Genomic DNA, 17,507 nt, shown 5'->3' on the forward strand with positions numbered 1-17,507 from the left:
TAGTGGTGAATATCGGTGTAGGTGCTCTTGTCGAAAAAGCAGTTTTAGGGAGATTGCAGTGCAAAGGTTACAAAACCTGTTCTCCGTTTAAGAACTTAGGTAAATGGTCAAGCGCGAAAGATTGCTCTGAAAGTTATGAATGGTATGAAAGTTATGTGAAAGAAGCTATGAATCCAACAGGCGTCAATGCACTTACCGATAGGTGTTAATGGTGGATTGGGGTATTGCACACAATACATTTGTCTGAAATTCACAACCCGTTGTGAACAACAGTGTGTAAAATATCCACCTGCTGCAAGATTGCAAGGGCAGCTTGCCATTTCCAATATCGTTGTTCACACGTGCTGTGTATGCTGAAATAGTGATTTTACTGATGGTTCCGCATGCTACCTTTTCAGATCAGGTGCTGAAAATATTCAAATTCAATTCATTCCTCTAAGGTGGGGGAGCTGGGACAAAAAAGCTACTTGTAGCTTGACGAAGGCCCCAGACGAAGGCGCCCACATAAAAAATGATTTCAGAAAAACATGTAGTGCTTTACAAACGATTGTGACAGTGTTCAAGAGCACTGATATCACCAATTTACGCACTGCACTGTTGCCTTTGTTCGCAGTTTCAACTTCAAAATAGAAATAGAAAAATCAGGGAAACAGCTAGCTGACGTTATTGATCGTCAGTTTCTTTGAGTTTGAGTTTAATTTCATTTGAGAAGGTGGCTTTGTTATATTTGGTGGCCAAAATAGGTCACCGTGGGCCACTTGCGCGCCATGTGTTTGTGATACCCTTGTTCTACTATATTAGAGTCCTTGCTTGTGGTGTGTTGCAGTAAGTTTTTGCGCTATGGTACTTATCAATTCGCAACTTTTTTGTCATTTTACAGACTGTGTGTGTAGCAAGTTCAACCACTGTTATTCAGCTGAAGAACAGTTTGTTCTCGATGGTGTCAGGAGAGCTCAAATAAATGTTCTGTGGTGGTATATTTTTGTGGTTTCGTAGTGCAAACACTGTTGTATAATAATGCATAAACACGTCAAAAACTCTACACGCACATCAGGTACCTATCAGAAATTTAGTGCCCAATTTTCAACAGAAACACATCCTAAATTCAACAGAAACTGTCAAGACACACATAAACTTTGCAGTAACTGTCAATGAACACGTCAGAAACTCAACAGAAATGTACTCATCAGGTACTAATAAGAAACGCGGTGGCCAATTTTAAACAGAAATACATCAGAAACTCATTAAAAAGTCATAAGAAAGTCTGATGAGTGTGATGCCAAAAGTCATTGACTTTTCTTTAGAAACTCATTAAGATTTTTTGTAAGGTCATATCCGACAGTGGATAATAATTTTTAATAAACATGTAATAACTATGCGAATGCTATTGGTACAAATACGCGCCGCATCACACCCGGATCTGGCTGTCTTTCTATGGCACGACCGCAATAGGGAAGACCCGTAACGCTAGTCCCTGTAATAAGTTCGATAGTATCTAAATGGATAAATCTAGCTATCTCATTTTTTGCATATTTTCTGAATTAAGACGAAATTCCTCTCGCAGGCTGCGCATATCGGTTAACACTCTCGTCGCTGTGTAAAGAAACAACAACCCAACAGCAACTTATTTTGACGATGATTGAGGCGTTTGACAGATGGGTAATTTTACTTTGACGTCCTTCAGCTCTGCAATACCAATGAAGGCAGAGCCATGTGCCTTGTTAGGGCGGCATCAACATTAGCTGTTCTAGTGATGTTGTAGGTGCAAAAGTTTAGACTGGATATTTCATAACAAACGTAGGGATGCTCACATGTTTCAGTGATGGGTTGTGTCTCTCGCACAACCGAAATCCCAGAGCAAGAGGTATTGCACACCCTTCCCACTTCTGTATCATCATTCTCTTTCCCCTCTTTCTGTCATCCCCCTCTTCCCCCTGCCTTTGTGCTCCGAGTCGCCAACGCACGGCAGGCTAACCGCACCTTTCCCCCAATTACCCTCCTCCTCTACAGTAGAGGTATAAAGGAAAAGGTTTACCTGTCCTCCGTTATAGTATTTGGAAAGATCTTCTCGTAACGGATCGAGACCATACGGATTTTGCACATTTCCCGCAGCGGCTTCTAGCTCAGCCAACGCAAGGAATAGCGACACAGCAACTGTAACCGTAGAACGCATCTGGCTCAGAGGCTCTGCACCAAACTGTAACGCACCTGCTGCGGAGGAGCTTATGAACGTTCGCCTGTCTAATGCGAACTAGGTTTCCAGGTAGATGATGCCACGTGATGATCTATTTTTCCATCGAAGCTGTTATGTGCAGATCCGGCGCTGATTGCGTGGTATGCGTAGCTCCGCGCGAAACTGGTGTGACGTACTTATGTTTAGTTGAAGGGTGAGGAGGCAAGAAGCACTGGTTTTATGTGCGGCGACACGTCGTTCATCACGGGAGACGGCGAAACAGCTGTGGCGCGACAGGGAAGCGCGGAGATGGTGACAATAACCGGATTGGGTGAGGCGCGTGGAGAGGACGCCATCACGCCACCGCGCCTGGCGCCTCGGGGACTTCATCGTGGATGTTTCAGCGGGCAACAACACCACGTTCTTAGAAGACGTGTCAGAGCAACTAGACGTTTCGCTACGCACCGACCTCCACAAACGTCAACCACAGGTGCGACATAAACCCGCCATTATTATGACTACCGGCATGTTTTTCGCAAAGCCGCCATCTTGTCATGGTCACACGTCATAGGCAACACCATTTTGATGTGGTCATAGGACTTTGTTTACGTATCTTTTAGCCCCCGCCGACATATTCCCGTTGGTATAAAGTCAAGAGATGGATGTATATTTATAGCGTAAACTATACGCCGCTTCTTCCGCGACATGGTACCCCATTTCCCCTTAGTTTAAGTATATCCCACCGGCATAGTGTGTCTTAACGCAGGGTCGTCATCACATCTTTGGAAGTGGTCAACAGTACGAAGCCTCATATACAAAACTGCGCGTTTACTGCGAGATTATCAGATGAAAGTAATTACCGCGATCGAAAAAGGTCCAGTACGGCGCACAGAAATGACGAACGATTTGTTTACAAACGGGTTGGCCGTCGATCACGTGCGCGGGCATCTTTAAGGTCACCTGTGCGGTGACGTTTGCTGTGCCGTGTGACAGTGACCTGTCCAGAATGTATTGCTTTCGACCGGCACGCTTTCGTCTTCAGTACATTGGATGCTACCCCTGTGACGCCAACCGACCACGAGGCACGGGTCGTGCCTAGAGTTGGACTTTGAAGACACCCACTTCGTTCAAGACACCGCTCATCACGTCAATAATTTCAACGACCACGAAGCAATAGCCATCACACTGAAATAATCACTTTGGGTACAAACTTTAATCCGTGCTCACTCAGCCATACTCAGCTGACGCGGGAATCCGTGTTACAGGACTCGTAACCGTCCCCGTATTAAGGACTTGCGAGGCCAGTTTGGACACCTCTTCAGGGAAGACCTTGGTGTAGCGAGAAATCTTGTGCATCCAGTCAGGGTCCGTCCTGATATACCACCAGTAGCAGCAGAACTGCGTCGTCTTCCGTTGTCCCTGTGCGAGGGGGTTACGAAAGAACAGGTCCGGATGTAAGCAGCCATGTTCTCCAAACTTGATTTGCGATCAGCTTACCATCAGGTGGAACTCAGTGAAGAAAGTAGAGAGCGACGTTTATCACGCACGATGGGCTCTTTCGATTTAAGAGGATTTGCTTTGGGCTGGCATCAGCTCCAGCAGCCTTTCAGAAAATTATTCAAGCATTTTGAAAGGATAAAGGCGTCATTGTGTATTTGGACGATATTGTCGTGTTCGGTAGCTCTGCAGCTGAGCACAACGCGAATCTGATGGTGGTGCTGAAGAGGATTTCAGATGCCGGGCTCACCTTAAACAAGAAGTGCTGCTTTGGGGTAAAGAAGATTACTTTTCGCGGTCATCAAGTGTCTGTGCAAGGTATTGCAACGCTTCAATCGAAGATGGAGGTCACAACCGTGGCACTGGCTCCGCAGGATGCTGAAAGTTTACGCTCGTTTTTGGGACTTTGTACGCATGTTTTCGGACATTGTTGAACCGCTGCGCAACCTCCTACGTAGAGGAGGGGTATTTAAATGGGACAGCACAGCGCAAAGGGCTTTTGAAGAAATCAAGCCTGCATTAAACTCGGCTCGTCTTGTTTTTCCATTTGTTCAGCGCTATGACGTGATTGTCACTACGGATGCTCCCAATATGGGGCTTGGTGCAGTGCTTGAACAAGTGCATCCTAAAGAACTACATACGGTAGCCTTTGCGTCTAGGAACCTCAGTGCAGCGGAGCGGTCTTACTCAACTGGAGCAAAGGAAGCGCTCGCATGCATATGGGAATACGAGAGGTGGCATGTCTACATATGGGGGAGGCCGTTTACCGTTAGGAATGATCACCTAGCGTTGGTGACACTTCTGGGTTCTGGTACGATATCAGCTCGACCATTACGAATATCTCGCTGGACCGAACGTCTGCTTGCATGTAACTTCACAGTCATATAATATAAGGATCTGAGCTGTGGCTGACTGTTTGTCTCAATTGCCTCTGTCATCAACGGTTTGGATGGATCCCACGGCGCGGGACTGTGACGCAGTTGTCGCACAAGTTACAGGGTGTTTAACTAAAAGACAGATGGAGCAGATGACACAAGAAGATTATGTGCTTCAACAAGTGAAGAAACACATAACAGATGGTTGGCCATCTAGACCGAACCTACTTGGAGACATATTGCCGTACTGGCAACTTCGGTCAGAGTTATCGGTGATGGACGACCTTATCTTCCGGGAAGAGCGCCTAGTCGTCCCATCTCAACTAACATCTGAACTGATGACAACTGCGCACGAATCGCACCCTGGGATTGTGCGTACTAAGAGTCGACTACGAGAAAGTTACTGGTGGCCGGGCATGGACCGTCAGGTGAATGAAGTTATTGGCTCTTGTCATGTGTGTCAGTTGGCAGATAAGTCTGCAAAGATTACCTCTGCGCCGTTAAAGCCAGTGCCACTGCCTGACAAGCCATGGGAGAAACTGGTCATTGATGTTGTCAGCCCGTTTATTTGCGGACCGCGTGACGCGAGGTTTGCCATTACATTACTGGACTACTATAGCCGTTGGCCCGAAGTCGCTCTGGTGTCAAGTGTTACTTCGAAGACAGTCATTACTTTTCTGCTACAAGTTTTCAGTAGGGAAGGCTACCCAGAGTACTTAGTGTCAGATCACGGTCCTCAGTTTACATCGGACAGTTCGAAATCTTTCTGAAAGACCGCGGAATTGTTCATGTTTTCTCATCGGTGTACTACCCGCAAGCTAACGGTCTTGTTGAGCGATTCAGTCGTGTTCTAAAAGGCTATGCACAGCTGGCACTGCTGCAGCACAAGCCAATTAGACCCACCGTTGTTGAGTACCTCGGTATGTACAGACTCCGCATGCCTCTATGGGTTCTTCGCCAGCTTTACTACTTCACGGTCGGAAGAACGCACTTCGGAAGGTCGGCCAAGAACGCAACTACAAACAAGTGGACTGCCAACGATGACGTCTGGGAAAGAAGCGTACAAAGCAGCCCAGCAGCTAACGACGAGACTACACGAGAAACAACAACACATGAAAATCCAAATCCATACTGATTTGAAAAGAGGAGCAAAGGAACCTTCATTCATGCCAGCACAATGGGTGAGGGCTAAGGTGAAGCCTAGGGGCAAGGCATTACCATCCTTCTCAAAGCCTCTGCAGATTATTAAGAAGTGCAGGAAGCACTCATATTTGTTGCAAGATGGCAAAGTCTGGAACGCGTCGAAGCTGACGCGGGTGCAAGTGAAGAACGAAGATGACGAGAGCGGGAACTCGCTAACCCGGGATCCAGTGTATTTTCCGTGCAAGGAAGCTGATAGACAGGCAGAACCGCAGCAGCTGTCTGCTCCTCAACCTGATACAGCAGAGAGAGAGGGTTCCCGGAGAGTGTACAGGATGGAACACAGACGAAAGATCCTGTAGGTCCGAGTGTTGAGGAAGGCACGTCAACAGATAGGCTCCCTCCCCGGCAGTCCACGCGGCAAAGGAGGGTGCCCCGACGATTTGGTGACTTTGTACTGAAATGACTCTCTTTGTGGGTTTTGTGGGCTTTGTCCAATTAGTTGTTTAAGAATTCAGTGTAGGGGAAAACCCGTAAGGAGACGAAAGATGTTGTGTTGTGTGTTAATCCGTAGCTTAACTACTAGCGGCACAAAGTTTTGTATGTTTTAAATGTTATTACTGCTAGCGCAGCATCTCTGAATAAACCATTATCTTCATCGTCTTGGGAACGTGAGCACGCTTTCCGCTTCTTCTCCGGGTGTTCCATTGTGGAACATAACAATTTCAGTCTGTAAACGATTGTCCCAAGCGCGTCGGTCGTACTGAGGATAGAATCTGTCACAACTAATTAAAGACGTGCGTTCAGGCAAATTCAATACCACGTAATAATGAACAAACCAAATACAACGTTGCGGAAGGGATGCAATGATTTTATAGCAGAAGAGAACGGGTTTCTCTTCTACAAACTACGACCATCTATTTTGGTGCATCAGATACACGCACACACGCATTTACTATCAGATAAACAGCACTACTAGGAGAGTAACAAAATAGAATGAATGAAACGAAATTAAGCCATTAGCAGCGCGCCAGCACCGAAAGACACTGTCGTTTCTCTCAGCAACTTAGATTCCACATCGACTTCTACCGCGTGCTACAAATGAAAACACGATCAATGACCCCTTGTACAGAACACTCAGAGTACGCACCGCGAAGTAAGTACTCTGGCGGGGGGGGGGGGGGGGGGGGTATGTTTATTAAGAAGAAAAAAGAAAGGAAAGGTAAGCCACATGGATGTCGGCTTGTTATTCCAAAGAAAAAAAGTGGAAAGGGGGAAGACAAAAAAGGCAAAGAAAAAAGAAAGCAAAAGAAAACAAAAGAAGGAAAGAAAAGGAAAAGAAAAATGAAGAACACAAAACTAAAGCTGAAGAATCACACACTCTGGCAGGATCCTATGATGTATGCAGAACTGGTATAGAAATAAGAGGAATAAAGAACAGAAAAAAAGAAGAAAAAACAGAGAGAACGGAAACGGTGAACATGTGCACAACTGAAGGCATTACGCCTTTGAAAACTGAGTGAAAACTGAAAAATTCTCGGTATTTGACCCGAAATGCGCGCAATATAATGAAATTGTCAATGAAATGGGGCAGCGGGAGTTGAACCCGCTCCCAATGGATATGCGCTCCGAAGAATGGCAGCTGCTGGTGCCTTTTCGGCTGCTTCGTTTCATTGATCTGATCGCTTTGGGCGAAATTCAGGCTATGTGTTTGTCATCCTCTATGTTTCTTCGCCCAGAGTTGTATGTAACGCGTTACTAGTAATTGCGTTACTAGTAATCAATTACTTTTTCAGTAAATTTTAACATAATCAATTAATTTTGTGAGCAAGTAATTTTCCAAGTAATCTGATTACAATTTTCGGTAATCAATTACTGATTACTTTTTTACTGATCGATTACTTTTTTACCCTTCTGTCAACAATGGCAACACTTTTCAGCAAGCCCGATCTTCGACTGAAGCAATGACGCAGAGGTCACTGTGACGGCCGCTTCTAGTCCTCACGTGTCCCATGCAGACCACAGTAATACGATAATTCCTTACAACCGCGACCTACTGGAGCAACATTAACAATAGTAACAAAACGAAGCGGATGTTTCAACGCCTATACGGTCGTCCTCATCTGGGACAGGAGGCGAGACAATTTAAAAGTAACGGGAAAAGTAACGCGGTACATTTCTAATCGGTAACGTATTACATTTTTGATGAAGTAATTTGTAACGGTAAAGAATTACTTTTCGCGCAGTAGTAACAGTAATTGTAATCAATTAATTTTCTCGACTAACGTGTACAACTCTGTCTTCGCCTCACCTTCTACTGTGATAATGAGTATGGTGGGCGGATACATATTTTACAAATTGCAAGATGCGTTTTTGGGGTTGGTGCCTCTTCGCTCTTTTGACCCGGGCGCGCCGAGCCCCAAAGGCTGGTGTCAGTCTCTTAGCGGGACTTCCTGGGGGAGGCGGCGCCTCCCCCCCCCCCCCGCCAGTTCATGTTCCGGGGGGGCAAGGGCACCCGCGCCTCCCCGCAGTCGGCGCCTATGTACCAGTCAATAAATTTCCTAATGCAGCAGTGCCGTAATGGATCAGCACTATCATTCTATCAAAGAAGTGCAATAACTAGGACCCGTGACAGTGAGGGATCGCACGTTTGGGAAGAACGCGTTTCTTGCAACCGCTGCAAATCAGTTTGCTTTGAAACGTCGGGGAGCGAGGACGAGTCTGCTCGTCTTCGAAGAAATTCGTTCGCCGCTTTCAAGATTGGAGTAATTTAAGGTGCGTATTATATCTTTGAAGTAATAATAGTAGTCGTCTGCACGACGCATTTTCGTTCATCTTCGCTCTGATTCCCAGTGGTCCTGATCACCGGCAGGCTGGACACAACGACTGAGGGACGGAGACAACGAACTTTGTGCTTCACGCACGAACGTTGTTGCGTGAATTAGAGGAGCCTAGATTGCACTTTACACCTGGATTACACAAGCAAGTGGGCATGTTTTTCAGGCAAGCTATTTCGGTTGTTGGATTTTTTTTTACATTGTATTTTCTCCTATAGGTTACGTCCAGGCGATGTCGTAAATGGGTAAGTCAACCGTCTACTGTAGTTGGTGTTACGTTCTGCGGAAAAAACGGAAGTTGGGGAAGAACAGCAATCCAAAGGTGTGGAAAAGATAAAGAAGCGTGACCACAGAGCAGCTGCAATGGTGAAGGAGAGATGCAGTGGTCATCGTTCATCCATATACATTGTGCCCCGTGTGTTGGGCGATTGTGCATCATGACAATGCACCCTCGCGATGGACAAGCATCACCCCTGAAATGCATATAATTTTCGAATAAAGGTATTTGTTTGTTATATTTATCGTGCAGCGTAGCTTCCTGGGGCTGTTAATATATCGTGGAGGAGGCGAACCATCCCGACGGGTGGGCCTAAATCGCTGCGCGCTATCCGTTACATGTGCCGCATGTGATGGCGCATGTACCTCTTAATTTTAAGAGGTACATTTTTAAAAAAATGTACCTCTTGGCCAAGCGGTACTTAACCGTTACATATGCGTTACCTGATTTAGAGTGTAGAAGCAACATTTAAATGAAAGTAAATCTACACGATTATTAGAGAATAGTACAGAATAAATAAATAAATAATAAATACACCAGAACAACAGAAAGCGTGACTAGCATATTATACAATTTTTGAAGGAACCTATTCGGCTTGGAGAAAGTAGATATTATTATGCACATATATAGCACGTAATGAAGCGCAGGAGCCATTCGCTTCACCCTAGAACAACTGTAGAATTTGCATGGGACAGGCACTACATGCTTGGGGATCGCAGGGCCACGACGAGCTGTCGGTGTCTGAATGAAAAATTAACATGTTAACGGTATTGTAAAGCAGAGCATAAGCAAAGTTAATTTGCTGAATAAGATATGCTATCGGCCTTAGGCCCGTCACTCGCCGACGTGTCGACTAATGACAAAATTCGGGAAGCCCGGCGTACGCGATACATGCTGTTTCCCTTTTCGTTCATACCAGTGTATTACACATCAGACATACTCAAACAGCAGAACAAAATGCAACTAGTAACGCGATACAGAATAGCACATGACCAGGTTCATAATCGGTAAAGTGATGTAATAAGGGACAAAGCGTACTTTAGTTATGCACACTGTTAAGGCGGGGTCCCATAGCCTCGATTTGAGCAGCAGCAGCAGAGCTGCAGCGACACGAGCGGTCCCATAGCACTGGGCGAGAGCAGCAGCGCTGTCGAGCTGCAGAAATTCCCTGCTGCTACCGTATCCGAATTTTTGGTTGCTGTGCTGCCCTGTTGCTCTGCAGCCTGAGCAGCCGGTCTCGAAAGCCAATCAGGAGGCTGGTTGGTATTGTTTTCGTTCGACGGTGTTTAGGGTTAGCAGGGCGGAGAGTGACGGCAGAAGGTTTGTGTCTGGGTGTTCTGTGATTTGTTTCTGAAGACCTGGGGGGGGGGGGGGATACGATCAATCATCGGGACTGCGTGAAGTGCGCTTTCAGGACATAATTCAGTTCATAAAGTTCAAGAAAGTGTTCGACCGAACCTACGTGATACATATGTTGTGTACCAGTTGTAGCTAAGATATGTTCGCTTGTTTTCTGGAAAGTACTTCAAAACCCCTGACCTGATAACGTACAAGCAACTTACTTTCGCGTCCATGCCGTGTAAAAACCATACCGACCACATTTCTTGTGGGGGTCGACAACTTGCGAGCTAGGTGGTTGGAAATGAAACTAACCCTTGAAAAGGGTTAGATGGAGATTACGATCGAGAACAAGACTACGTTCAGACAACAACAACAACAGCAACAAAAAAAGGTTCGATAGAGATATAGATAATGAGCCCATTCCTTGTGAAAACAGGCAGGAAGCAGTGAAGACTAGCAGAAGGGGCCTTTGATTTCGTTAGACAATTTTATTTCACTAAGAGCAACGTACGCATTTGACAGTCACCGTAAATCAAAATATCGAATAGTAACGAGGCAAAATTTATACGACCAAATCCCGTAGAAGAATCTCCACACAGCACAGCAAGGACTCTTCTGCACAGCAGTAGGAGGAACCTACGTTGAATGTCACGAAACTGATTACACATCAACGAAGAGTCAATCAGGTAATACGAGGCTCAGACCACCTACACACTTATGAGCTACAAATCCACAATATATCTCTCACACAAACGCCTTTCACCTAGGATTGCGTTCCTAGGTGTGTGTACTAAAAGGCTTAGCCGCTGCGTACGCCTTCGGAATGTGAGAAATGTAAACAATGCCATAGTTGCCAACACGTTTTGTGTTTCCTAAGCCGCTGCTGTCGCTAATTCAAAACGAAGCTATGGGACGCCTCCAGCAGCAGAGCAGCGGCAGCAGAAACCTGCTCTGTTGCCATGTTGCCGCGTTGCTGCTGCCGCACCGCTGCTACTTTGCTGCTGCTGCTCGCATAAAGCTATGACCCGGCCCTTAGGCAGCAGTATTAAACGTCTGATCACTGGTATGCATCATACGTTTGTCTGCTTACCTTTCATTCCGGTGCTCGTCCATGGCTCGAACATCTTCGAAATCTACGAAACGAAATCACCGTCTGCCCACATGAACGCCAGCTGCACAACGGTCAGACGGGTCGGCGCCTCGGAAGAAACGAACACGAGCGAGTCCACCGGTTAAATGCACCTCAGCCAATCATGATCGAGAAAGATCGCGTGGGGGACCGGAGCCAATGAAAAGTACAGAGCCGGAATTTGGCGGGAAATGCCAGTGACGACACAATTTTCGCAGCGGCCGAACCCGCTGGCTGTGCCTCCCCTGATGGGTGTGTGTGCCTAGGAGAAAACCACAGGGGTGACACAAACCCGCCATTGTTGTAACTACCCTCAAGCGGGTACTTTTGGCAAAACTGCCATCTTGTCCTGGTCGCACGTCATATAAAATGTCATTTTGAGGTCATGTAACTTTGTTTACATGTCGTTTTGCCGCTTACCGACATATTTCCATCGTCGTACACCAAGAGATGAACGTATTTGGCCAGCGTAAACTATGCGGTGCTTGTTCTGCAACATGGTAGCCCATTTCTCCTTAGTTTAAGTACATCGCATCGGGTCAGTGAGTCTTAACGCGCGGTCGTCATCACATCTTTGTAGGTCGTCAACAGCACGAGGGCTTATGTGCAAAACTGCGCGTCTTACTGCGAGATTATCGGATAAAAATAATTACCGTGATCGAAAGACATCCAAAACGTTGCGCAGAAACAACAACCGCATTGTTTACAAACGGATTGGCCGCCTATCACGGGTGCCACCATCTTTAAGGTCACGTGTGCCTTGACGGTTGCCGTGACGTGCGACCAGGACCTGTCCAGGATGCATTGCGTTCGCCCAGCACGCTTTCGATCCTCTGCGGAGCAATACATTGAATGCCACTCCTGTGGAGAAAACCTTATCTGCTCCCTTCCTCCTTTCATGCCTGCGTGCTGCGCATGCGCACTGGTAACGGGAGGACCTCTGGCAAAGCCAGCCCCCCCCCCCTCCCCCCACCAAGGACATGCTCATCAACAGATTGTGCGTAAATATGTCACAGGTCTTCGTTGTTGGGAAGAGGCTGTGTCGATATGCGTGCTTTGCAAGTTTGAACTTGGTTATAGTGTACCAGGAAGCGGTACGCGATAGACTGAGTACGCTATCTGCATGTTAATGCGTCAGCCTGCCATGCGATTGTGTCAGAATAATGATTCAAACAAATTTCATTCATTACAGGAGTTTTCAGAGCTGTTTTGGAATCACTGAGTAACTTTACGGTTTGCATGGAAGCTAGTAGACTTAGAAGTCAGTGACGGCCGGTACCGACCAAGCCAACAACAACAACAACTTTATTTTCGGCCTTGGAGAGTGGGGAGTTTCATCGCAACAGGCGATACTCTACCCCAGTGCTTGGTGGAATGGGGGGAATAAAATAACGTGCCCCTTTACAATAACGATTGAAGTCCGATGGTGTCCAGAAATGTCAGAAGACCTTTGAGCGCAGAGCGTTGTTGGGCTGGATTGGGCCAGGGACCAAGCAATTTCGGTAGGGAGAAAGGGCGAGAGTCCAGCTGACGAAGAGACTCGGAGAGTGTGGTTCGGGAAGGTTCGTAGTGAGGGCAATGAAGAAGAATGTGCTCCAGATCCTCTAGAGCACCACAGTGGCAGCAGGTGGGAGAATCAATACCGACCAAGCCGAGGCCAGTATGGCCTACGGTAGTATGGAAAGCAGAAGTCAGCAAGAGCCAGAACCGATCAGGCTGCGAGCTGGACGGGAAGACCTCTGATTGGAGCACTGAGGGAGCAATCGCTGCATTCTCATTGGACGTGTGCCCATTGTTGTGTGAATTTTTCTATAGTATGGACGCAATGGGGAGTTGTGGAGGGCTGGCAAAGCGACGTAACGGCCAGGAGACCGCGGACTGCGGTGCAGTCGGCAGGCTCCCACAGCTCCCCGTCTTCGGCGGCTCTAAAAAATGTTCCACGTCATAACCACGTGGTATGACCGCGTCAGACATCATAGTTGATACCCATTGGCCGAAGAACATTATGCGCTCCGCGATTGGTTGGCAAAGTTTCGAAATAGCATTCTTTCGCGGGCACCCGGTCTGGCAGGCTGTTACGAGAAGAAGGGTGGCAGCGTTAGCGGATTTGTTCGTGTGCCAAAGTGACCCTGCGCGTGTTGTGATGTTTCCCGACACAAGTATCCTACGAAGTGTCACAGTCCCTCCCGTTCAGAACTGGAATGCAGTGGTGAGCTGACGCCTGAGGAACACTTTTGAGCGCCGTCACATTTTTGAATGCAGTGACAACGGAGACAGGATTTTTTGTCGGTGCATCACAAGCATTTCCTGGTCCGTTGTAACCAGTGTTGTACATAGCGGCGCTACCGTATACAGGGAAGCACAAAGGGGAGTTTAGTATCACCGCTGTGTGTTTGGTCTTGGCAGACAGTGCTGCAGTCCAGGAGGACTGATTGAAGGCAGCGCTATCTGCCTAAACATTGATCCCAACCTCTATCAGTGTTAATAAATTCCTCTTTGTGTTTTCGTGTAAGCTGTTTGGCCCCTTTTGACTTTTCCTACTTGTATATATATATATATATATATATACAAGGGAAAAAATAGCCGGAGCTCTTTGGCTGCACGTATAGCATATATTTGTAACTCAAACGTCGCCATGCCAGTACTGGACAGCTGTTTCGGCCTTATAGATATTATATATATATATAGTTTTTTGCCCTGACGAAGACAGTGCCACTGTCGAAACGTCGACCATTCTTTTTTTAATCTATGTGTTAAATTGCCCATTAAATAAATTAGTTTTTGTTAACGTTCCTGTAATCTGTAGTCCAAGTCTTATTATTTCACTTTTATATATATATATATACATACATATGTAACATATCATTTTCTTCAAAGAAGATCTTGGCTATCCCCTTGAGCCCTGGTTGATGACTCCATTCCAGGCTCCCGCATCAGACAAAAAAGTGGCATATAATGCAGCTCACAGCAGGACTAGGGTTCGAATCGAGCAATGCTTCTGAGTTCTGAAAATGCGATTCCGGTGCCTGCAAAGGTACCGCACCCTTCACTTTGCACGAGACAGAGCCTGCAATATCATCACTGCTTCTGCTGTGCTACACAATTTGTGCATTCCATACAATTTGTCTGAGACTGCTGAGGAGCCTGAACCGGAGGTACAGAACATGACAGTGCCACAGTTACAGTGACTGAGGACGAACCCAGCGAGGAGGGTGAACCCATCAGTCAACGTGACACCTTGACATCACAGGCAATGCGCGTACGTGAGACAATTGTCAACCGATACTTCTAGCAGCCTGTCAAGAAATATACATCATCACAACTGCTTTGTCGTTTGTCCTTTTATTGTTCGTGTGTGGTTTGAGAGCAGTAAGTCTTTTCTCACACTTTACAGCCTCTCCATTTTCGTTTGATTTTGCAACTGTGGTTGTCACAAAAAGTTAGAAAGCCTTCTGTTTGCTTCGCTGACATGCCGTTTAACTGTGTTCATGCTCTGTTCATGCTAGGTTGTCGAACCACCTTGTGTTTGTTTTTGCACCTACTGTTATGAATGTCCATATGTTATACCTTGTTGCGTTTGGTCCATGTTTAACTTTGCAGTTGTACACTTTAGCTATCAGTATGAATTGTGAATTTTGTTGCATCATGGCAGCCACGGTAGCACCTCATCTCAGTTCAAGTTGGATAGCCTTGCATACCGAACTACTCAATTTTGACTTGAGTTCGCAGCTCTATACATTACATGTTTATTTCTCTGTTTACATTAAATTAATGTATTATGTCATTGGACAGATCAGGGGTGTGAGTAACTGTGCACAACAATCCAAGGCTGAGGAAAAGTAAGAACAAGGTCTATGATTAAGAAATCTGCCGTAATTGTGTGGAAGTCAATCAGTGAAACAGCAAAAGCAGAATGGTATTGATAAATAATGTTTTATAGATAATGTTTACTTCTCAAAACTATGCCACCTCATTGATCAGCATGCAAACGATTTCGTCTACAACAAGAACGGGCACCCTCCTGCAGTGGCGACGTTCTCGTAGTTTCAGCACCCGAGGCTCCTGTGCAGAGGTTTGCTGTCTAGTAACATTTGTCACTAATGGGTTAGGTGAAGGGGTGGATGCACTTGGTCCAGCAGATTCCTGGAACCCATGTTTTACCAATTTCCCCTTGGTCATCATATTGGTCGCTTTCTCTGCACCGTGGTTTCAGAGGGATCTTCACCTAGGATGTCCTGTGTGGGCCGAGGATAGGTCTGCAAAACAGCACTGTGTTACATAATGTGAACTGGTTTATGTAAATCTGTTGTAAATGGGTAGCACATGTATAGCATCACATATGTGCGTGTCGACATTGTCGATTCTTGTTCAGTTCCTCTATTCATATACAAATAAAAATGTACAATGAGCACTGCAAGTTGGGACCAAGTACAAGTGTCTCTAGTCCTTGTCCACATACTATCCGATCACAGCAGTACACATACCTTTTGTGTGGGGTCCCTCTCAGTTATTTCACAGTTACGAGATTTCTTCTATATAGGATAGAAGCTGCATTTTCTGCGCTTCGCACTTCGGACATCACCATTTCGCTTCAGCTGCAAGTATGTTGACAACACATTTTTCTCGTATTTAGCGGTTGTAGCAGCTGATATACTATGGCTGTGGTACTTACTGCCGCATGTAATTAGTAAATTTACCAGGGTGTCAAGGGACGAGTATGTTCTTGTTTCAACAAAGGGTACCCGGCGAGAACGGCTTCACAGAGATAGCAGACGATTCTTGGAAAGTTCTCATTGGCTGAGGTGAAGTTGCGGTTTTATTGTTACCAAATTACTGTGCCAGCTCTTTGTCGGTGGGTAAAACGCCTACATTTGACAATAGAAAAAAATGACATCCAATTCGGGCAGCAACAACCATCATATCGATAAGTGTTTCTAATTTTTGTAGCTAAAAACAGGCGTCGGGTAGCGAGAGTAGCGTCACGAGAGCGTCCCGGATGTGGGGAGCGGAAGCGCAGCAGATGACGATGTGTTTGAAGGGCGTTCTTGGCTACTCGGTGCATATCGTCATCTTCCCAGCGTCGCGGTGGCGGCGACGAACAGCGCTGACGGCTGCGCTGCGATGAGATCGCCAAGAACGCGCCCTAGGAGAAGACTATGTGTGTGTTTTGAAAGTTCGAACTTCGTTTGACTACAGTCAATGAACGCAACGCTTTCGGCTCTGTTCGCGCGGTGAATATTTGTGTCAGACTTTTGAGTCAATACGATGTATTAAATAAATGTGTTTTCATCAAAAATCTGCCAGTTGCTTTGGAATACGGAATAGCGAGCATCAGACATGAAAACCAGTAAAGTAAAAGCCGATGGTAGCCAGGATCGGCCGAAAGGCGAGCCAGTCCAAGAGACTACTGATTGTCCGAATGCTAGGTATGACAGTTCATTTTCATTGGTTGCATGCCCAATGTTGCCTGAATTATCTCAAACTATCGGCTATATGGGGAACTGTGGGGACCTGCAGTCGGTGCGCGGCCGTCGTCAATTGCACTTAGCCGCTGGAAGACGTCGGACATGTATTGAAAGATCGCCGATAAGTGTTCTAAGCGACTGCGTTTGTGTTTGCTGAGAGGTGTCAGTTTAAGTCTGAAAGGTAGTGTACGCCCCGCCACGTCCGAACTACGATGCAGTGTGTGCCTTTGACTAGCGACGCAGACGCTCGCCCAGCGCGTTGTGCCGAGAGCAGCGTCTTCGGAAAGAGCGGCAGCGGCTTTCCGGGAATGCGGACATCCAGTATCACAGGCAAACAAATGCTGTGGCAATGCGTCAGAAGCGAAAATCCGAGACTGAAGAAGTGAAGCAGCGGCGTTTAGCACCGGGGGCTCACGGCTGAGTTTTAATCAAGAACTAAAGAAGAACCCTAAATTCAGTGGCTTGCTCACTCAGAAGGTGGGCCTCCACGTGGCCACCCCTGCTCAATCTGTGTCCACAGATCGCAGAACATGCCTTGCCTCTGCATTCTATAATCAGTCAGCGATAGCGAACGTCAAGTACATCAGAAATTACTTCAGTGGCCATAAACCCATGCTCGTTACACTACATGAACAAGTACAGCATCAGCCTGACATTGATGGCTACTGGCCTTCAGACCTTGTCCCAATGCTTGAAAGTGAAAGAATGAAGATGAACGATGAAAAAAAAAAGAAGAAAAATGCTTGCAATCAACCTTTAATAACATCTCTGTC

The 17,507-nt window shown here is 46.4% G+C and overlaps 1 protein-coding gene across 1 annotated transcript; it reads left to right on the forward strand.

Moving 5' to 3' along the window:
* The first annotated feature begins 4,688 nt into the window (after positions 1–4,688).
* LOC135389289 (uncharacterized protein K02A2.6-like) lies at positions 4,689–5,315 on the forward strand. Its single transcript, XM_064619352.1, has one exon. The coding sequence runs from the start codon at positions 4,689–4,691 to the stop codon at positions 5,313–5,315; it is 627 nt and encodes a 208-aa protein (XP_064475422.1).
* The last annotated feature ends 12,192 nt before the right edge of the window (positions 5,316–17,507 follow it).

This window comes from Ornithodoros turicata, chromosome 3 (assembly GCF_037126465.1).
Source record: "Ornithodoros turicata isolate Travis chromosome 3, ASM3712646v1, whole genome shotgun sequence".
NCBI lineage: Eukaryota > Metazoa > Arthropoda > Arachnida > Ixodida > Argasidae > Ornithodoros > Ornithodoros turicata.